The sequence below is a fragment of the Danio aesculapii genome, chromosome 11 (genome assembly GCF_903798145.1).
Source record: "Danio aesculapii chromosome 11, fDanAes4.1, whole genome shotgun sequence".
NCBI lineage: Eukaryota > Metazoa > Chordata > Actinopteri > Cypriniformes > Danionidae > Danio > Danio aesculapii.
The window spans coordinates 19,809,091-19,833,252 of NC_079445.1; the positions used below are offsets into that span (position 1 = coordinate 19,809,091).

The 24,162-nt window shown below is 36.1% G+C and overlaps 1 protein-coding gene across 1 annotated transcript in view; it reads left to right on the forward strand.

The window, feature by feature from the left end:
* The window catches only part of lrig1 (leucine-rich repeats and immunoglobulin-like domains 1), a 67,382-nt gene that overhangs the window by 33,949 nt on the left and 9,271 nt on the right, over positions 1–24,162 (forward strand). Inside the window, exons 6-14 of the mRNA XM_056467763.1 lie at positions 1,774–1,917; positions 2,070–2,213; positions 4,551–4,694; positions 11,325–11,405; positions 15,386–15,457; positions 16,380–16,451; positions 16,912–17,075; positions 18,057–18,377; positions 20,456–20,737. Coding sequence (XP_056323738.1) covers positions 1,774–1,917; positions 2,070–2,213; positions 4,551–4,694; positions 11,325–11,405; positions 15,386–15,457; positions 16,380–16,451; positions 16,912–17,075; positions 18,057–18,377; positions 20,456–20,737 — 1,424 coding nt within the window. The remainder of the gene's footprint in view (positions 1–1,773; positions 1,918–2,069; positions 2,214–4,550; positions 4,695–11,324; positions 11,406–15,385; positions 15,458–16,379; positions 16,452–16,911; positions 17,076–18,056; positions 18,378–20,455; positions 20,738–24,162) is intronic.

The following is a 24,162-nucleotide window of genomic DNA, read 5'->3' on the forward strand; positions in this document are numbered from 1 at the left end:
GGACTCAAGGTGTTTTTGTCAGCAATATTAAAACAATTTGATGTTAAGACACTTCTAAGAGCCTGTCTTTCGTTCTGGCACGCGTAACTAATGCTAATTCTGTGTTCCTGATAGTGCCAAAAGCTCATCTGCACTGTAACATACAGAGTTACTTCAAACTATAGTCTTAAAGATGCTAATAAAGAACAATTATGTAAGTTAGTGGTGTAACGGATCACAAATCTCATGGTTTGGTTCACATAATGGTTTTTTTAGTCACGGATCGGACCATTTTTAGGATCAGCTAAAAAGAGGAGGTGGCAAATGTCATTTGCTTTCCATTTATTACAAAAACAGCACAGCAAGACACTTTTGGTTTTAACAAACAGAACTCAGAAACTGTAATTTTATTAAAAATAAAATGAAAAAATAATCAGCTGAATAAAAATAAATAGTAAAATATTCAGTAGTTACCGCTACTGTTGCTGATAATGCTAAATGTAGAAATCAAACATTGTAATTTGCACAACCCATATTTATTTTTAGTCTCATTTTCAATAAATGATTCAGTCGTTCACTCATAAATCTTCATGTTTCATTGCTAGACGGGTAATTTTTTAAGAATTATTCAGTGGCATATTTTTGACGGCTGGTTGTCGCCACTTATCGGTTAAATAATGTAACTGCTGCCTACAACTTTCATTTTTGAGCGTCGTTAAATGCAAATGAAGGTGATTTTAATCTTTACCATAAACATCAGTGGTTTTATATAAACCATAAACTTTTAACTTTTAACTCGAATGACTAAAGACTCAATCTCTTTCTTGATTTTTTTTTGCATTTTCAGATTTGAATGCAGCGATTCGAAGGATTAATAAACATGCAAATCACCCTCATTTATAATTTGTTGCGTGAGTGTTGAGATTCTGCAATTTTAATGATAAATCGTGCAGCTTACATTGAATGCATTGATGCAGGCTAAACGAGTGAAAGAAAACACCTTTAATAACCTAAGAAACCTACCACATGCCGAATAACCTATCACGACTTCTTCCGTCATCATTAGATTTTACAGGAAAGCCTAAATGCTTTCATACATGTGATTCGAATGACGTGAGAGGTGATCTCTTTGCAATCTTTACAAATTTAGGATTAATCTACCAGTAAAAAAATTTATTAATCCGTGGGCCATGTGTGTTCCAAATCACACGTTGTGAGCCATATGAATCTCAGATCAACCTTGATCCGTTACAGCCCTAATGTAAGTGTATGAGTATGCAGTCAATTAGCTTTGTGCAATACACACACAGATACACACACACACACACACACACACACACACACACACACACACACACAAAGATATTTCTGAAAAATTGTAAAAGAAAAAACTGACTATATCATGTCTAACATGTAACCTGCTCGGTATTACCTATTTGTTGAAATTGTACTAAAATATTATCATGTTTACTGATTCGATAATAATCAGGAAAATGTCTCTCTTGTTCTCTTTCATGTGATATTACCTTTCAATAACTTCATACAGGGTTTTTTTTGTTCTCATTCCTTGTTTTATAGAGTCATTTTAAATGCATTGTTCTAGGCTTTTACCATGAAGTCAATGCTTTTGGATGTTTTGTTAGCTTTTTGCAATGTCAGCTTGTACATTATTAAAACAACAATTTTTTTATTTTCATATATAATAAGTATCACACGCATCTACTGTTGATTACATTTTCTAAACTGTCTCAGCTTTTTTGCTCATTTTATTCACTTTAATTCTGTGTTTTGTAGGGAGCTGAGTAGGAACAGGTTGCGGTTGATCGAGGGACTCACCTTCCAAGGTCTGAGCAGTTTAGAAGTTCTCAAGCTTCAGAGAAACAACATCAGCAAGCTGACAGATGGGGCATTCTGGGGTCTGGCCCGGATGAGAGTTCTGTGAGTTACTACTACTCTTAAAACGTGTTACACAAGTATTAATAGACATTTTATATTTATATAAGCAAAGTTTTTTAAACAGAGTATTCTGTAATAAAGTGATATGATCATTTGCATTGCTCGTTGTAAATGTTTTTCACCTTTTTTTGCAGGCACCTGGACTATAACAGTCTACGAGAAGTGAACAGTGGCTCTCTGTATGGTCTGGAGTCTCTGCTGCAGCTCTACCTCGCCAACAATTCTATCTCGAATTTTAACCCTGAGGGTTGGGGCTTTTGTGAGAGACTTCGAGAACTGTAAGACATCACTTTTCCTCCTTTTCTCATCCTTACAGATCCAGGATTTACTGTTTTGCTGATCTAGTCATGATGATTGTGAACACATGAGAGCGCATTTATCTCAGTGAGATTGGAAGATCAGTAAGAATTGAGTAGAAAATACACACAAAGCTGCTGTTAATATTGCAGAAATCTTCCAAAATAATTTTCAGATATGTAGAGTTAAAGCAATATTTGAAAATGCTTTTAACCACAGTCCCAAAACACACATGCAGCCAATCAGCAGTAAGGGGCGTGTCTAGTAATGATAATGGAGATTATGGCTGTTTCTCAATACCAAGGATTTACATTTTTGTGGCGGCCAGTCTTGCCAAGTTACCTCAGAAGAAAGAACTCGAAAGACCATGAGAACACAGAGCGCATCCTGTGAGAAATGAGATGCTGAGATTTTCCAGTTGGTCACATGACCAAAATAATTTGTCACATGACCAAAATAATTTGAACATTACATAAACATTCATAAACTGATTATTGTTTTACTTACCTTTTCCATATATATAGCATGTACACCCGGAGCGCATTTCGGTAACCACAAAGCCACAGCTATGTTGGTGAGCGAGAAGATTAGGTTAGTTAGTTATGACACCAAAGAGGGATCAGAGATGCTCTATTTGAGCTGATGTTTTAGCAAGCCTCACCAAGATACCTTGCACAATACAAATAAAACTGATTTTAATATGAATTTTCACACATAAACACTTTTTCATGTGTCAATGACATTATTAAAATGTTCAAGTGAATGTTTAATTTCACTGTCTCATTTTAAAAAACTTTTGGGATAAAGAAGTTATATCTCTGAATATAGTAATAAATATAAATATAAAATGCTGCTTTTATTTAAATGCAATGACTTATCCGCTTGTAATTGTGACGTCACTCGAAGCCGCAGAATTAAACTGTATGCGGAGACTCATCAAATGGTGATAATAAACATATACAAAGCGATGTATTACTTTCGAAAATCACGATCGAAGTATATATACCTGAAATACATACATAAAATTCACTTTAATGTGTGATATGACTAAAAAGTGGTCATAAACAAATATTTTTCTCAATTCAAATGTTGCGGCTTGGACATTGGACAAACAGTATTCTATACATCACTGATACGTCATGACTTAACAAAAGGATAGTATCATGTGTTTATGACATTATTAAAATATTTTGAATGTTTAATTTTAAAAACTTTTGAGACAAAGTAATATCTCTGAATATAGCAATAAATATGAATATTAAATGCTGCTTTTATTTAAATGCAATGACTTATCCGCATGTTGACGTCATTAGAAGTGACAGAATCAAACTGTATGGGGAGACTCATCTAAATAGTAATAATAAACCTTTACAAAGTGATGTATTACTTATGAAAATCACGAACAAATATTTTTCTCAATTCAAATGAGTTGCGGCTTGGACACGGAAACATTATTCCATACGTCACCTATACGGCACAACTTAACAAACGGATTATTTGAGCGAGTGCTGTGCTCAAGTCTGTATTGATCAAAAGCACATCCCGGTTTTTTCACGCATCCTCTGCTCTTCGGATCTGGAGTATTGGATTTTCACATATAGAGTGCTTTCCTTGTGTTATGAAAAATGGGCAAAGTCCTGTTGGGTTATGGGCATGTTTTTGATTTGGTGCTTTCAAATATCAACATCGTTTGATGAAATTTGCTTAGTGCACCTTTAATCGCAGTCAATCTTTACATTAGAAGGAAGCGTTTGTCCACAGTACCACCTACTGCACTAAACACACAGCACTCCCCGTCTTGATATAGATAAGCTCTGTTTATCCCCTAATGATGTACTGGATTGCCATCCCCATTTTCACTCACCTCTCCTGATGCTAGTTAAAGAAAACAGCGTAATCCGCCATGTATATGTCTGCCAAGTGTTACACAAAGATTAGTACCTTAGTGAAATTGATCGTACCTGGGTGAATGTGTGTATACACTGGGCTGTCCTGTCAAGCATATTGTGTCCTCCTAGTACGTGATATCTTTCTGTAGCTAACACTCTTGTCCGTTGTGGGGCAACAAGGCTTTATTGGTAGGAGTTGTTGTCTGTGGTATCAGCTGAGTGGTCAGCCATGATTTTGCAGATAGGTTTATGATGCGGCTGTTATTGCATTTTGGGTATAATAGATTGATGTGAAATCATAGTTCTGTGATAAACAAAATTCAGGATTCTGACAAGATTGCTAAAGTGCTAAAGCTAATCATGTGTTGCAGAATATGAAAACACAAATGTTTAACATAATTATTGTTTTTCTTTGTTTTTTTTTTTCAGGAATTTGTCCTATAATAACCTGACGAAGTTGTCTGAGGGTAGTTTTGCCAAGCTGGTGAACCTGATTTCCCTGCGTTTGGGACACAATTCCATCAGTCACATCACTGAAGGAGCATTCAGAGGCCTCAGCTCCCTGCGCACGCTGTGAGTGCCCTTACCTTGTGTGAAATCCTTTTGGGTACAGTGCATGTGAAGAACACTTGATGGTGTCAGATCTGTGGCACAGTGGTCCATGAGTGCACATGCCAGCATTTAGGGCACAGCTCTGTCACACTGAGTAATGGTGAACATGTAGCGAACCACATTCTTGTCCCATCTGCGCTGATCACATTAATTATCCCCTTTACCCAGTAAATTAGATCAATCTTTATTTTCGATTAAAAAATATCAAATATATATTAAACAATACAAATTCTTAAATGAAAAGAAAACTGTACAAAAATCATTAAAATAAAATGTAAAAAATATTAAAAGAGACATGGCATTCTGCAACACCTCCTCCCCACTGAAATCAATAGGTCTACTGTGTTCTCCACTGTGTTTTTTCTACTTGAAAAGGGTCAACAAAACCTGTCCTGGTGTCTAAATTAATTAAAACTGTTGCAGAAGTGTTGATTGATTTAGTGGCATTTGCTTAAGTAGCCGTTAGCCATTAAGTCTGATGAGAAGAGCGCTTTTCTCATTGTTTTCATGTTTGTTCCCACCAAAGTTGGATGCACATGTGCACCCTCCACAAGGCCTCCAAGAAGAGGCAACCTCTTTTTTTTTTTCTTGCATAGTGAAAGGCATTATGGGAGACCAAGTCTCCAGCCTGACTTCTATAGACACACAAAGTCTCAACCGCCACCTCATGCCCCCCCCTTCCTTTGAGTGTCTCAAAAGAGAAAAGAGAGAAGAATTCTTCCTTTACTTTCCTAGATGAAGGCTTTTTCACAGTAGGGTGACAAGCCAAGGCACAACACGGCCCTCAGCGCTGCTGGCAGTGGGCAGAGAGTGGGGGGAAGGGGCCTGTGAAGTGTGATTGTGAGGGCCTCTGTTTTCTTTTGTTCTGTCTTTCCTTTATGTCTTACTTGCTTGATTTCCTTTATATCATTCCCTTTTTCTCTCTCTCTCCCTCACTTGCTCTCCTCTGAGCCAGTTCTAATCTAATCATAGCCTTAGTGCCTTTCTGGGGCTCCTGTTGAAAAGAAGCAGGGGAGGTTTTAATTGGTGCGCGCTTCTGCTCGGGTGAGAGAAGCCCTGGTCGGGTGTGAAAGACCAGAACCGGACCGTCTTTGAGCCGAGGGGGTGGGGGTCAGGCCCGGGGGCCTCTGGCCCTACTGTCATTAACAAGCCAGGGTCCATTCACAAGCAGCCAGCCAGAAAGAATAGGAAATTGGCAGCCGAACCCAGGCATGGAGGGAAAGTAACAGAAAGAGCCAAGGGGCGGTTGTCAACCAGGAGAGAACGGGTACAACCCCTCCACCCTCTTACCTCAAAAAGACTTTTATTGTTGTTAAGAGACAACAGTTTTCTTTAACAGCATAGAAACAAAGGATCCCTTTAAAATGCAATCATGTGGTAATACCGTGCTACTTTTAGGATAATTGCTATTGGTATAACACTAGGTACATATGGCATACATATACCCTTAAACTTCAACAGCAACAGTAAAGTGACTGAGCATCTAAAGCTAATAGTCTACCCTATGATCTGATTTGATATTTAGAGTATGCATTTACCCAGCAGACAGACAATGTCATAAGACGTTAATATAAGGTTAGATGTAGGTCGCCAGCATCTAAGGACAATGTTATTTTGATGTTCAATAACAATGTGAAATGACATTGATATTTGGTTGATTTTAGGTTGTGTTGAAAAGTGACCAAAATCCAACGTCATTCCAACATCTTAAACTAACGTCATATTGACGTCAAATACTGACATTTATTTGTCAGGTATGGCAACCAAAATCCAACGTCTGATAGACGTCTTAGTGGTAACATCCACAGAACGTCAAGCTGTAACGTCATTACACATTGATATTTTATTATTTTAGGTTCTGTTGGAAAGTAAACAAAATGCAGCGTTTGTCCGACATTGACATCAGCCAGAGGTTGGGTTCTGATGTCAATCTGATTTTCATTTCCAGACAAAATGCAGCGTCCCCACGTCAGTGGGGTACTACGTCAATCTGATGTCATCTTGACGTCCTGTGCCTACTGGATAGTCAAACACATGTTAATAGACGGTGTCAATCTTGTCTAGTGTCTTTTTCCAGAAGTTATCATGCTTTTGCTTTAGTGTAATGTTTAGTATAGATGCTATTAACATGCATTCAAGGATCCTATCAGTGTGGTAAGCTAAGGTGCATTAACCTTTCCACCTCAAATTAACATGTATTCAAATCACTTCTGACTGTTTTTCACAGACTGGTTTTTCGTTATGCTCTACATGGCTTTGACAGGAGCGTCCAGTGAGAGACACTGGCACTATTGAAGGAACAAACTCATGTAATGCAGCTTATGAGCAGGCAGGAAAGCAAGTCAGTGTATTTTGCCGTTTAAGAGAAAAGTTTCACTGTAATAGGTCAAAATGCATGATTATTCAAATTAGAGGAACAGACAAGCCACATCCGTTAAGTTGAAACATTTGCACCAGAGAATCTGTCCAGCATAGGCAGGCTGCTGGCAGCGTCCAGGCTTGTTCATGGTTTGTCTGGAGTTTTATTATGCAGTGTGCCCATATGCCTTTACCTGCCAGCATGGTTGGTGCGGTGACGAATTCAAACGGCTGTCAGAGTGAGTGTATGTGTGCAACTGTGAGAAAGAGTTGTATTTGTGCAAGCCGCATTCAGCTGTCATACATTATTCATGCATTGGCCTGTGCGTTGCTGCACTCCTTAATGTCACAATTCACAAAGAAAAGAATGCACCCGGTTGGCAGAGGGAGAGAGAGGGAGAGAAACCAAGAAAGAGAGTGTTGTTGGACTTTTTTGTTTTCAACCAGGTGTCCAAGGACAGCTTGTGTGCCACTGACAGATGTTCGCCATTGGCATATGAACAAGGAAATGACTCTTCTACTCTACCTTTAAATTATTACTTGCCAATCCAACTTTAAAATCAATTATTCCATTATTTAACCTCTGAAGTTTGTCTGAAAACATGGCACCTTTTTAATATTACAGTTTAAAGTAAGGATGAATCATTTATACTTCTTTGAGAAGTAAGTATTTTCATAAAGCAAATGACAGATACTTTAAAAAGTATTTTACACTGCATTCTAGCTGTAATTTACTATAAATCTTTTCGTTTTTTCCAGTTTATGAACATATTTCCTCAAGTTACTGTACATTATGGGATGCTCTCCTAACTCTTAAAAGGCCATGAAACCCCCCTCTTTCGCTTCAAGTCTATCTCAGAATTTTTAAAAACAAATGCTTCATGATGGGCATGGAGCGCTGTGAGCAGAGGGAGGAGGGGGCGTGGCTGGCAGAGCAGGGGAAAAAGATGACAGCGAACAACTGTTGTCAGTTGGCTCATAAAATCAGACACAAACTGTGAAGAGCACATGCTTTTATAGGTTACAAAGTTAAAATGCAAAGAAATACAGTAATTTGATGCCCTGCTACATTTGTTATTCGTAATTTCATATACACGTAACCACAATTTGTTATATTATTATAAAGATAATCGTGTTTATATAAACCCTATAAATGAGGACTTCTTTCCTCCTCAGTCCTGGGTCTGAACTTGCCCTGTCTATTTCAACCATTAACCCTGCTGGTAATCTGGAGGATTTTTAAACTTAGGCAAACACAGCAGCACAGATATAGGCTATTTGTCTGAATGGTAACAAACTCAACTAATAAAAGACTAATTTTTTCAGTTTGCCATTCTCCAATTCTTCTACAGCTCTCTCGACAAAAATGCTTGCTGCAAACCAACAGCTTAGCTGTATCAGTCCGGACAGCATTACAGGGAAAACCATGCAACAAACCCCGTGGATTATGGAAACAAACCCAAATAACCCATGCCGTGCGCGGACACAGTCTCACCCAGTCATATGGTCTCACAGCTTGGCAGGTCTGCCTTGCCTTCAGAAAGCACGTGCTCTCATGAACAGTGTTGGGAGTAATGCGTTACAAAAGTAATGTATTACAGTAATGTAATACATTTTCCTGTAACGCAGTAGTGTAAGGCATTACTTATACATTTTCAGTAATATTTTACTCGGTACATGTTCAGTAACGCGTGCGTTACAACAAACTTTTCGCCCGCAAGACATTACCAAATAAAAAATACCGCAAGTAAGTTCTATTTTCTGTTCGTGATTAGTGAATATATGCGCGTGTTGTCATTATAATATCCCTCTGGCTATTGGAACTTTTTTACTTTGAACGCGGAATGATTTAAGCCTCTGAGCTCGAGGTCCGAGGCTATTGGCTCAGCCCGGTTCACAGTAAGGTCAAGCCCTGACGTGCAGCGGAAGAGTGGCAAAATAGATGAGCAGAAGACAGTACATTCGCGTGATGGACGTATGTGCATATGGCGTTATTTCACTGACAACAGTCGTAAGCGCAGTTTTACAAGAGCGCATTCATGTAATTCTCTGTTCGTAGACAACTCGACCGCAATTTTTTTTCGCAGTCGCGCGCACTCAAAACACGGCTGCTCACGTGCGAATGATCTGCTCTGACTCCGTCAGATGATGCAGACTCACATTTTGTGCCTCATGTTTCCTCTTCTTTTCGTGCTTTTGCTCTCCAGAGATCCTCCTGTTCAATTGGTTATCCCAAGAATGTTGATATGGTTTATATATTGCTACAACATTTATTAGCAATACACGAAACACTAAAAGGTTATGATAAATTCTATAATAAATACTTGTGTTTTTGAGTGTTAGATATACTGCCTATGTTTTAGGCTAGTATTATTTACAATTTGTTAATGAATGCTTCAGCATACTGTAGTATTAAGAATAGTGAACTGATAAAATGAAATACAAAGTGTAGTTTTACTACAGTAAAGTGTGGTGAATTGTAGTATAGTATACCCTATATTGTAAAAAAAAAACTACAGCACTGGGTAATTTGTTTATATTACGCTTGTGTTACCATAGCAACTAGTATTAGCACAACTGATTAATTGAAGTACTTTACTGTAGAACTGTTCAAAACACTGTACATGACAGGGAAAATGTCCTCCACAATCTCATCAGCAATGTGGAAGACAACAGAGACGTGTTCAATTTATTTGAGTTGCCATGATAAAATGGGATTGATAGTGAGATTTATTTGAGGAGTGAATAGTTCAGTAGGCTATAATACCTCATCAAGTTTTCCCCTGTTTTTATCGGTTACATTTCTGCTTGCATTCGTTATATTTTTGTTTAAATGTTGTTTTATTTGATTAGTATGGTGCACCTTTTGGATGTTTAATAAATGTTTTTTTAAAATGTATTCTTTGCATTCAACTTCTTTTCTCTGTGTCTTAAGTGTTTGAAATTGGAAATATTTCATCATATAACAAACAACAAAAAAGGTTATAGTGGATTAGATAAAAAATGTATATGTAAGTCTATTTTAGTATTTTGGTTATTGTTAATAAATAGTGTACAAATATAAATTATATCAAAAAGCATGAAAGGAAGAGGGAACACAAGACACAAATTGTGAGTCTGCATATAATCTCACTGAGCGAGTAGTGTACTGTGAGCGCACAAGACATTTTGTGCGTGAGCAGTGCATATTTGAGAGAGCATGAGAAAACTTGCATGTGAGCAGCGTATATTTGAGAGCTCACAAGCAGTTTTGTCCACAAAGGAAATTTGTGCACGAGCATTACATTGAGAAAGCTATGTTCATCATGCTCACTTTGTGCATGACAGTTTTGTGTTGTGAACCTGAATTTAAAGTGAATAGAATAATGGTAAGATTAAGAAAAAAATGCATCTCGTCATGGCATTGGAGTTTACATATAGGCCTGTTGTGTCTAATATGAAAATAGCCAAGCTATTCACAGATATTGCCAGATAATCACTTTACCTTTACCATACTTTCAACAGACTTTGATCATTTTTGATTCTGGCTCTTATCCTTTCTTGCATTGTCTTGAGCCTTCACGTTGCCAAATATATACTATATTGTTAGTAGCCTGGATAGGTCACCGTCATTCTGCTACATCATATCGCTTTCTACTGGATGTAAAATGCTCTGCAGTACATTTAGTCATTTTAGAATGTTAAGTTCTAATTCTGTAGTTATTTTGGTGAAAGTAACTAAAAAGTAATATAAGAGTAATGTAACATATTACAATTTTGAGACAGTAATATTGTAAGGTAAGGGATTACTTTTAAATCACAGTAATAAGTAATCTGTAATGTATTACAGTTTGGAAGTAACTTGCACAACACTGCTCATGAATAATTAATAAGCAAGATAAGAAAACTCCGCTATGAATAATGATGAGAAACTGACGTGTCAACACTCCACTAGCTGATGTGCGCTACGTCGCCGATTTTGATCCCGCCCCAAAAATTATTTTAAACCCGGAAAATGAAATTAGATGACAAAAGCTTAAAATGATCCAGTTTTCCCCACAATTGAACCTAACAGGTGCTCACATTGTCTTAAAGGATGCTTAACCTACACAAATCTGTTAAAATCTAAAAAAAAAAGTACTCCAGGGTGTCTTGAACTTTTAACTATAAGTAACCAAGATGGCTAGGCCTTCAGTTCAGTTTTTCCGTTCTCTCTTTCTTTCTTTTGTAATCCCTTTCTTTTTCTCTCTGCAGGGAGTTGGACAACAATGACATCTCTGGAACTATTGAGGACACCAGTGGGGCCTTCACTGGCCTCGAAAACCTCAACAAGCTGTGAGTGTCTCACACTTTCCTTTATCTCGATCATAGACTTTCTCTTTATTTAAGACATTTATACAACAGTGTGGTGTATAAAAAGTAACAAGTAAAGTTTCCAAGTTCTGCCTCAACAAATATAAAATCAGGCTATGTTTTTTTTTTTAATACATCAATCTCAAGATTATCGAGTTAACAAAACTGTGAAAGACAAAAAGCCAAAAGTCAAAGTCAGTTTAATTGTCAATTCAGCCACATGTACAGGACATACAGAGAATTGAAACTGCATTACTCTCAGACCCTAAGTGCCTAACATATAATATTAATAAAAAAGTTGAATTTTAAATGAAATTACAATAAATACAATCACACATATAACATAATCAAAAAATATGAGTAAAATAAATAAATAAATAAAGAGCAGGTAACCTCAAGCTTATTCTTCATGCAGTGCAGATTTGGGAATGAAACTCTTTTTTTTTTTTTATGGTGGAGGTCAGTTGAACTTGAATACCAGGGCGAACACTTTTCATCATTGGCGATAGGAGATCGCTCTTGTGATGGAATCAGCGAGGGCGTAAAATGTGAAGTAGGCAAAGGAGGAGGCGTGCGTTCACACAGATCAAACGCCCCACTCTGTGCCTTTTGTTACGGGAGCAGAGGTTCGCAAATCTGCGGAAGCCGCCTGTTGATGCACATCCCTGGCCAAATCCTGCCAACCATCCTGCCAGAAAGCCTATTCACCCATCCTGGGAAAATGTGAGGGAGAATTACCAGAGAGCGATGTGCACAACATCAAAGTCTTTCACAGTTTTGTTTGCACAAAATGATAACGTTAAGCGTTCATATAGTTTGAGTGCGGCTCAAGTTTTAATAGATTAAAATGTTTTTATTTGACGATTGGATTTGGCTGTCATTTCTGCACCATCTTTTTCACTGCACCTGTTCATGGTGTCCATAAATCCAGTTAGCATCTATTTCGGTGGCTTCTATTTGGAAGCGCAGTTTCGTCAGGTGAACCGCAGAGCTTTTTAAATGAATTATGGGGTTGGTATGGGAGCCCAGCGCTGAAGGCTGCCAGAGGCTGACCTGCAGATGGGTGGCTGCTTCAGAGACAGTGGGGGGGCTGAAGGAGATGAGTGGAGGTGATGTCTTAGTCCTTCAGGAGATGACAGATGCCGTTGCTCACATATAGACCATCGGTCTACTGACAGACACGGCTGGGCTTGTGCTTTTTGGCCTGATTTCCATAAGCACATGTTGAATAAACTTGACGACTCATGAAAGTCATTATCTAACTTACTACTACTGCTAAATTAATGTTGGATTCATTTTACATTTCCTCATATAGAAATTTGATACATGAAAATATATGCTAATTACATATGACATACAAGTTCATATTAGAATTTTACATATATAAATGTCATATTTATTTATAACATATATTGCAAAACTGGCTGTGTGCATTAGGGATGCTCCGATCAGGATTTTTGCAGCTGATACAGAGTACCGATTCCTCGTCATTGTGATCAGCCCATACCAAGTACTGATTCTAATGCTTCAAACTTCATATAAGTTTGCCATTGCATAAGCACATTTTCCCTCTATGTATGTCGCCTTATTTAAGAGAATAAATTAAGGATTTTGCATACATGTAATGTTCAGTAGCAGGTGTACAAAACAATAATCCATTAAACAGACAGGAAAAATGTTAAGAAACATTAATGACCGTGCAATTTGGAAACATTGCTTACGTGTTGTAGGGCTGTGGATGTATAACCCGGGTTGTAAACTTGTAAACAAACACTTGCGATCGGTTCATGAGATCGGCCAGATCAGCGAGAACCGATCGAGTAGTGAAATCGATTGCAGCATCCCTAGTGTGCATATATGTATATGTATGTGAAAGTGGCCATTTTTGCAGCATTTCGAAATATGACATATAGTTGAAGTCAGTATTATTAGCCCCCCTGTTAATTTTTTTCCCCAATTTCTGTTTAACGGAGAGAAGATTTTTTCAACACATTTCTAAACATAATAGTTTTAATAACTCATTTCTAATCACTGATTTATTTTATCTTTGTCATGATGACAGTAAATAATATTTGACTAGATATTTTTCAAGACAATTCTATACAGCTTAAAGTGACATTTAAAGGCTTAACTAGGTTAATTAGTTTAACTAGGAAGGTTAGTTAAGGTAATTAGGCAAGTTATTGTATAATGATGTTTTGTTCTGTAGACTATCGAAAAAAAGATAGCTTAAAGGGGCTAACTATATTGATCTTAAAATGGCTTTAAAAAAAATTTTAAACTGCTTTTATTCTAGCTGAAATAAAACAAATAAGACTTTCTCCAGAAGAAAAAATATTATCAGACATACTGTGCAAATTTCCTTGCTCTGTTAAACATTATTTGGGAAATATAAAAAAAAAAAATTAAAGGTGGGCTAATAATTCTGACTTCAGCTGTATATTCAACTGAATAAATGTAAAATCCAAATATGAATTTAGAATTTTACATATCCAAATGTGTAATTACCATATGTTGCCATATATCATATTTCTACATTGGAAATGGATATCATATATTATCAGCATTATAACATTGTTATATCAGTAATATATACAAATTTGTTTTTAATTTTGTTTTGCATAAAACAGGCTATTCGCGGGGTCTTAAATTCTTAATGTCTTAAATTTCAAAAACAAAAATTCAGGCCTTAAAAGGTCTTGTATTTACTGAAACTTGGGTCTTAAATCATTTTAAACAGGTCTTAATTTTCCTCTGTCTATGTAAAGTTACCCAGTCGCGCTGATCAAGCACCAATAATTCAGTTTAATAAAACTTTTAACAAAAGTTAAATATTTAACTCTATTTATCTAAAATAGAGTGTAATTATCTTTCTTACAATAACTTTTGTTTAAAGGTTTTCAATGTATTTTAGCAGGACTGTTGTGCATAACTTTAGTTTATTATAGATTTTTTGTAAAAAAAAAAAAAAATATTTGCTTGTTTTGACCCATTTAAAATATGTGGTTACGAAATAACTCAATTAGAATTGTTTTTAGAATTTTAGAAATCTTTCCATTAAAAAATCCTTAGCATTTAGCTCTTATAAATCTGAAATGTGCTTCTTAAATTTGACTTTGTGAAAGCTGGAAGATATAATGCTATTGCTACTGGATCAGATTAAAAATAGAATAGATAACAGAAAAGGGAATTTTCATTATTTTTTTAAAAATAAATTTTTATTTGAAAGTATTTATTTATTAATATATGTAATTCTTATTACTTTTATAAATTATCAGATGCTCATTATCAGCTGTAATTTTATCTTATATGAAATGTTATTTATCCCATCATGCAGCAGCCATGCATGCACCTCGTTACTGTGAGCCAATATCCACCAATCTCCTATTGGAACAACTGCATTGTCAGGTGTCAACTCTGGTTCTTATGAAGGGGTGCAGGATATCAGGGTGACGACTGAGCAGTCTTGAGCCCTCTTTGACAGGAAGTGCACTAATCAGGTTCTTATTTCCCTCTAAAAATGGGAATCATGTCGTCCAAGGAGCTTGTTCTCCTTCGCCATCCTGTGGTGCGCAGGGCTGCTTTTGAAGCGCAAGCAGGATTATCTCCTACAAGGGGTTTGAACCGCAGTCTTGACAAGGCCACTTTTATTACCTAACAAGCCGTGTGTCGTCCTGCAAGCACTGAAGCTCCTTTTCATGTGACCTGGAGCTCCGGGCTCCACCCTGTCATCGCTATTAAATTCTAATAAAGATAAAAGTACGCTTTGAAGAGCTGCGGCGGGCCCCGATTCCTCACCCTCCTTCCTAATCTCTACACAGTTCGGATTTCCAATCCCACAATCCCCCTTTCTTATCAGATTCAGTCCAACTAATTGTGCACTCTCCGTCTCTCTCTCTCTCTCTCTCTCTCTCTCTCTCTTCCCTCTGGTTTTTCTCACCCTGGGTGTCTGGAAACGGCAGAACTCTGTTTGGAAACAAGATCAAGTCGGTGGCCAAGAAAGCCTTCTCTGGCCTGGAGGCTCTGGAGCACCTGTGAGTATCCCACAATGCCTTTCGGCCCCTACAGCAGCGGCTGCCAAAAGTAAATGCTTAAGAGGGCTGCTAGCAATTTAATAGTGTCTTTGTTAAAGGAGAGGACGGGGTGGTTTGCAAGGCCAGCTGCTCTTGTCTCGCTTTAACTCGCGCAGGAACACAGTTATTGAGCATGTGGTCTGTTTCGTACAAGAAATGGAATTTTTAAGGACTTCTCTAGACAATAAATGATAAAACAATAAATGATCAAATGTACAGTTTTCCTTTAATGATATGGGACTAATAACATTTTAAAATGTACTTTTTTTAGCTGTTTATATAAATAATAATGATATAAATGAAATGTGCTATCATTTATATGCGTATATACTATTAAAAGTAATATAAAAAGAAAAGTTTAGAGGCAGTATGATTTATAGGGATGCACCGCTCCCTATACTTGGATCAGATATCGGTTCGATACCGCATATTTTTACTGGATCGGGTATTGGCCAGCTGATACCGATCCAAATCCAATCTTGTGCGTGCGCTATATTCTGTGTAATTTATAAGCCAACAAAAGCCATGAAGGTACATGCACACAGAAACGCCAACTAACCCAGCCGAGGCTCGAACCAGTGACCTTCTTGCAATGAGGTGACAGCACTACCTACTGCGCCACTCATTTAAGATAAATATTAACAGTAACCAATGTTATTGAGTTATGGACCATATGGTCAGTGTCATAAAAAAGAAAATTGACTTTAAGCACTTCTCCAGACTCTAACTCTCTGTCTGATATTTGGATCTTTCCACCTTGTTCGAAATTATCCTGTATAAAAATAGGCTACAATATCTGCACGTTAGAGCACTGCAGCTGTATGTGAACATTCGCATGTCCTCTTTCTGTCACGCCTGAGGGCCCTGTTTAATCTCTCAACAGGAATTTAGGGGAAAATGCCATCCGCTCCATCCAACCCGAGGCATTCAGTAAGATGAAGAACCTGCGCTACCTGTGAGTCCCAGTAAACCTTTTCACACGCACACACACTCATCATCCGATCGTAATGTTTCTTGACATGACGAATGTTTTGGCTTATAGTAGAAGTTATTGTGAATTATTTATTATTGTGAATTATTAAGTAATTTATTTACTCATTCATTTGAATATTTTATATTATTGTTTTTGCTGTGTTTTCGTTATTTTAAAAACGTTTAAAAGTTTTGATCAGTAATCAGTGTTAATTTTTATTAAAGTAATGTATTCTTAAATATGTTAAATGCATATATTTCATAATAAAATGCTTATAACCAACATTTACCATAAAAATTTAATTATTGTGAAAGCAGAGCATTATACATTCAGAATGTATGTTAAAGTCTTGTTTGTAGTTTTCCTATGTGAATAAAATGTGCACATAAATCAAGTCATCTGCATCAGGTTGAAGTTTTTACTGATTTCTCTCTCTCTGCAGTCATATTCAGAGTGACAGTTTTCTGTGTGACTGTCAGCTGCACTGGTTTCCAGATTGGCTTCTCACTCGAGGGCTGAACCCTGGTGTTCAGGCCACATGTGCCCATCCAGAGAGCCTAAAGGGCACCAGTATCTACCAGGCCCCACCACAGAGCTTCGTTTGTGGTATGTAGAGTTGTATCACACATCCATATTTCATAACCAACAACAATCACAATAAGGAAGAACTTACTTTATTTTCACTTCAGGTGAAAACAAAATGTGTTACTGCACTTCCTCAGTTGATAAATTTTCTTTTGTATTACAAGATTTATAAAATGGTCAAATATGCAAACATGATGCAATATTTCATTAAATGTGCTAATTTGAGTACATTTGAGTACATCAAATTGCCTGGTTCAACTTCATAATCATTTCATTTTTTGACATTAAACCAAAGGTTTTTCCAGAGGGTTATTTGAAATTTCTTTTTATCAACCTATAATTTAGAAAACACATAGCTTCTTTCAATTATAGCGAACAGCTGGAAAATAAATAATGTTCATAAAGTTTTGTGGATAAAAACTGTATAATCAGCCAAATTATGTACAAACAAATCATTCATATATATAGATATGAATAAAACTACATAGTTCTGGGGCTTCATTTATAAACTTTGGGTAGAAACCTTTCGAGATGTGATAGTATAATGATTATGGCTCAATGTTGATTTAAAGGGGTTCAATTAAGTCAATATTTCATTTAAATATGCTACTTAGAATTTACTTAATATAGAGCCAAAGGTTTCTCCAGAGGGGTTTTTGGGAATCTCTTGTTATCAATCTACATTTTTAAAAATATGCCGAACACACAGAAAATAAATAATTGCCACATACTTTTTTATAATCGGCCAAATTATGTACAAACAAATACTTCTTTAATACGTTTACTACAAGCTCAGCAGTTGAATGAATATAAATAAATGTGAATAAAAACCACCGTCTCATTGGTTGGTTAGATTTTAAAGCAGCTTTTAGTGCCCGATTATCATCCCGTTGTTTGTGAGCAGTTAGACTGAAAAGCTTTATGAAAAGATAATAGAATTATGAATCTGCAGTGACTCGCCTTGAAGTGTGTTAAAATGTCTTTCCATGTACTTTTCTCCAGATGACCTTCCCAAACCCCAGATCACAGTTCACCCAGTCACCACAGCTGCAGTATTGGGTAAAGACGTGCGTCTGACCTGTACTGCTGCCAGCAGCAGCAGTTCTCCTATGACCTTCACCTGGCTGAAGGACCAGGAGACGCTCCGCCAGGCAGAGGTGGAGAACTTTGCCCATGTGCGTGCCAGTGATGGAGGGGTGATGGAGTACACTACTATCCTCCATCTTCGGCACGTCACCTTCAACCATGAGGGACGATACCAGTGCATCATCAGCAATCACTTCGGCTCCTCTTACTCCAACAAGGCCCGCGTCACTGTAAACGGTACATTAGATTGACTATGTGTACTCCTCCACTTATAATAGTTTGTTTATAGTTTATTGTCCCCAATTGGGAAATCTGTCTTGGACTCTAGGCCCATATTTGCATACACTGAACAAAAACAGACAACACAAATCAACACAAACATTCAATTATCAACACAAATATTACATATTTAAAAGTCTGATTGATATAGGTAAAAAGATTTCTTAAAACGATTGTATCTGCAACCTGTATCGTCAACCAGAGTGGTCACCCATACTTACAAAATAAACTACACGAGGGGTCAGCTAATATTTGAATAGCTTCGTCAAGAACTGATTGCTCCTAAAGAGAGTGTAACAATTAATATTCCATTTTCGCTGATTCTCATGGCTTTATGAAAAGTGACAGAATTTATACAAATTTGTCATAATACGCAGACCATTTGTCATTTTACAAGCTGACATCAAGCAAAAAATCTAAATTAATAATTTAATTACATTTTAAATGTCAATGGATCTTTTAATTAAGAGTACATTTTTATTAACGCTCATTAACATTAATTTATTATTCATAAATAAACTAAGTATATATGAATTAATTATTTTATTTGATCAATATTTATTTTTTATTCAGTTATTTATAAATATTCCAATTATTTTACAGTTTAAAGATTGGTTGGTCCAGTGTAGTTCTGGACCAACCAATGCACTATTCATGTATAACAGTTTTATTTGGTTGTTGCTGCATGAATATTACATTATAGTTATGGTAACTATATTTGATCCTGGAAATATATATTTATATAATTCAAACAATATTTATATATGATCATTTAGGTGTAATATGTATGTTATGTATAATTTTTAATTATATTTTATCTACAAGTGTCCAGTTTTTATTGTTGTCCTTATGTTTAAATTTTAAAATGTTATAAAGTTTTTGTTTTAGTTTAAGTGAATTTTAGTTTTGAGCTAAAACCAGTTAAAATAGCTTTAAGTTTTATGGTTAAAAAAATCTAATCAATTATTCGTTCAATCGAGGTCAATTCTTGGATCATTCCTCTCCACACAGTTCTATTAATCACCTATTCTTTGAGTTGGCGCGTGCTCATGTTGGTATCAGATTTGACAGTATCAGGCCAACTAGTTCTTGGGCAGCCTTTCCCCCTATTTCCACTGACCATTCCCAGCATGACTGCCTTCTCCAGTGAATTGCTACACATGACATGGCCAAAATAAGATAATTTTTGTTTGGTAATCTTGGCCTCCAGCCAGGTCTTTGGCTTGATGCACCCTAGGACTTCTTTGTTGGTGATTCTCACGGGATGCGCAACAGTCTCCTCCAGCACCACAACTCGAAGGCGTCGACCTTTCTTCTTGATCGTATAGCTATGAGGAAGACGGTCGCATTGACTAGCCTTGCTTTAGTTGCAGTGCTGATATCCTTACAGTTACAGTTATAAAAATACTGTAACAAAAATTATTTTAATATATTTACATTAATGTATGAATGTTAAAATTATTGACTTGTTAAAGTTATATTTATATATTTTAAATAAACATTTGGTTTCATTTAAACACAAATATAACAAATAAGTTAGTTTTATAAGTTTTAACTATAAAAAATATTGCTTTATGCATAAATGTGAATTTATTAAACTTGTAAAAAAAAAGATTTTATTATCGAATAAAATTTTATAGTCTTTTTTTTTTTTGGCGTCGTCACACCAGTTGCACAAAATACCCATCATGCAGCAGTTGCTCATCATTTTTCTTTCAGCACAAACATTGCCTGAACCGTACCAACAAAATTCAGCTTGAGCATTCAGGCTAAACTGTACTACAGCTTGGGCCTTTTTTAGCCTCTCCGCTGTTTGCAGTGCACTTGGATTACATGCCTTGTCAGTTTTTGCAACAGATGCAAATTGATTGTCCTAAGGCATTTTTGGTCTCATGCCCGTCCAAATCAAGCCATTTCCCATCGCCAATTGTGTTAGTCACAGCTATGAATGCTGGGCTTGTTTGGTGCTGATGTAGCAACATTACAAAAATAATCCTTGCTAAGGCTAATTCTCCTCTGCCTTTTTATGCACACAGTCCTGCCTTCGTTTGTCAAGACCCCACGCGACATCACCATCCGCACGGGCACCAAAGCGCGGTTGGAGTGTGCGGCCGAAGGGCATCCGACTCCACAGGTGGCATGGCAGAAAGACGGTGGAACAGACTTCCCTGCCGCCCGAGAGCGGCGCATGCGTGTGATGCCTGATGATGATGTGTTCTTCATCATGGACGTGAAGCCAGAGGATATGGGCGTTTACAGCTGCACGGCTAAAAACACAGCAGGCATGATCTCTGCCAACGTCACCCTAACAGTGCTAGGTAAGCTTAGCGTTTGAAGAGCTCCTTGATTATGATCAGTATTGCGTGTAGTTAGTTACAAATTAAGTAGTTACTGTTATTAATTAGTAGTTACTGTTATTAATTATTAATTAATTAGTAGTTACTTTTCAACTGAAATGGTCATTCATTTTTAGGTAATCTAATTACAGTTACTTAAATACTGTACATAAACTCAATGAGTCCGATTCAGAATAATCAAACAAATCAGTTCAGAGAAGCAGATTGTGTTTTTTTGTTTTATATATATATATATATATAAAATACTAAAGACATTTACAGAAATTGATGACAATATATGGTGTAAAGTTTTAATACATATGATGAGACATACATTCAAATTTTTATGTATAATTATTACATTGTTTTAATAAGATTTTTATTTAAATTTAAAGAATGAAGCTTAATTTATATTTTCTATGAATAGAGATTTATAGGGATTTTAGGTAGTATCGATTAAAATAATTGTTGAGTGCAGAGTTCCCACACTTTTTGAAAGTACTTGAATTTCAGACATAGATTCAAGGCTTGCAAAGTCTTAATGTCTTAAACCTCAAAAGTGAAATTTTATAGCCTTAAAAAGTCTTAAATTCACTGAAATGTTGTGTTGTAGGTCTTAAGTCTTTTTAAACAGGTCTTAGTTTACCCTTATTCATGTTTAGCTACCCAATCTACCCATTAACACCCATACAATCACCAACAATCCATCTTAATAAAACTTTTACATTTTTATTTAAAAAAGCATTTAACTACTTTCCTTACAGTAACATTTGCTTTAAAGTTCTCCTTTGATTTAATGCTGAGGATACTGACCTGAACTATATTTTTATTATTTAATGAATATTATTGTAAACTGAAGTAATTGACAGCTATGTGTTGTTCTATTCATGGTAATGGTTAGAGGGTTTGTGAATGAATATTTTTAATAGTTTTCAAATATATTTAAACAAAATTATTATCATTGTATTATTAAATGTTATTAATTTGAATCAAGGCGACGCAGTGGCGCAGTAGGTAGTGCTGTCGCCTCACAGCAAGAAGGTCGCTGGTCATTTGTTTTTGGTGTTATTTCAACAATTGTCATGCTGCTGTCAAAAACAGAATGAAAAAAAAAAACTAGAAATTCTTAAATTAAAATCTTGGACAAGAACTATGACAAATAATGCACATTTAATAAATATTTCAGAAACTATTTGAACATTAATAGTTTGAATTTTTTGTCCATAAAGATTACTGTTTAAAATGCACAATTTTTTTTTTAAATGACACATTCAAAACCTCATCATTACGCTGACATTTTAATGTCAATATTAAGTGTAAATGAAATGTTAAGGACAGTTAGGACTTTCATGGTGCTACATATGCTGGGATGTGAATTACAATGGTGCTTGGTTTTAATTTAATGAAAGTCCTTGAATGAGCAGTTTATAAAAGAGTGGGAACCCTATGAGTAATTAAATTCCTTTTTTTAGCCAAATTAATCAGAAAAATAAGTCATATACAATTTGAATCAGATAATTTAGCTATTAGTTACTTATTCAGTAACTTACCCAACACTGATTATTGTTTTACTTTTTAACTCTAGTGTGCAGTGTTGCTCTTAGAGCATATAGATCTGAAAAGATATGATGCTCAAAAGGTCAATGTAAAGGAAGTTAAAGCATTTGGTTTTTAAGGTCTTAAATGAACAGATTGTAGGGACTGCATTAACCAATCAGAGCCAATTGTATATTGGTACAGAACCAGGCAGTCAACAGACCATTTTAAGGCGAACAAAACTAGTGGTGTATAATAGGTGAAATACAAAAAATTAACAATGTTATTTATTTTTTAAAACCGATAAACACATTACAATGCATCTCATAAACACCATCAAGCCTTCAAAAGTAACTGATTAGACACCCCCTTTAAATATTGCATAAATATATTATGTAAAGACTTTTTTTGTTCCATTATGGAATTTGGATTTGTTTATTAGTCTGTGTGAATTTTGGTAACCCCTGCTTAGTTCTACGTAAAAGCATTTTTTCCTCTTCCCCATCTGAAGCAGCTGGGCTTTATGTGCAGGCTCGAAGGTGAAAGGTCAGGAATGAGGTCACAGGGGTAGAGGAAGTGCTGAGGGCTCACACAGTGGTATTTCTGTGCGTTTCTGAGTCATTGCTACAAATATTCATTTTAAGTGAGGATATGATATTTTGGTTTAATCAGCTTAAACAGAGCTTTGTTTTGATTCTTCTTAAGAGTGATTCCTTTGAGAACTACTCTATGCTGTTTTTTTCAGTATGTTTTCAATGTAAAGTTATAAAAACTAATTTATAAACCTCAGTATACTTAAAGTTAAATAAAAAACAAACAGGTTTAACATACTTTTAAACAAAATAAAATTGAGAATGAGAAGATTTAGTTGGCTTAAACTGGACTTTATTTTTGATTCACTGAGAAGAACTTGCGCGAGTGTTTTATGAATCACACTGAATATTGGTCAAACTTGAAAAGAAACAGTTCATAAGTGTCATTTATTCAGAATTAGGACTACAATGATCTCACAGTATGTTTTTGATTCACTAAACATAAACTGACTCCTAGTTACTTGTTATTTGATGAGTTATACGTTCAGGAATTGGACGGTTAGGTTATTATATGGTCAGGTCTTGTTTTTGAATCTGTCACTTTGCTGACGCATTTGTAGCTCCGCCCTCTTTTGAAAAGAGCGCAATCTAATTTGAATTTAAAGCGACAGTCACCAAAATGGCACAATTATTATCAAAGCCTAAAAGGGGCAGGTTTAAAGAGTTATGGGGTATTTTGAGCTGAAACTTCACACATACACGCTCTAGGGACATCTCATTGTACCCTTCTTGTTGCATAAGAAGAATCAGAATCAGAAAGAGCTTTATTGCCAGGTATGTTCACACATACGAGGAATTTGTTTTCGTGACAGAGCTTCTACAGTGCAACAGGATAACAGAGAAAAAAAAAAATAGAAGTAGTGAGTGCAAATATACAGATTGACAAGTGTATGTACGTGTTTATTACTATATACAACGTTATATGTGCAGCTGTTATGTGCAAATTGGCATGTAAGTGTGTTGTTAAATAAGTGTATATGTGTATAAAAGTGTATAGCAAGTAGTGATGTTGGTTCCACAATTATTATCATCAAGTGTTCATGAGATGGATTGCCTGAGGGAAGAAACTGTTTCTGTGTCGGGCTGTTCTGGTGCGCAGTGCTCTGTAGCGTCGACCAGAAGGTAAAAGTTCAAAGAGGCAGTGTGCTGGGTGTGAGGGGTCCAGAGTGATTTTGGCAGCCCTCCTGCTCGCTCTGGATAAGTACAGTTCTTGGGGAGTAGGAAGGGTTGTACCAGTGATTCGCTCAGCACTCCGAACTATTCGACATAGTCTTTGGA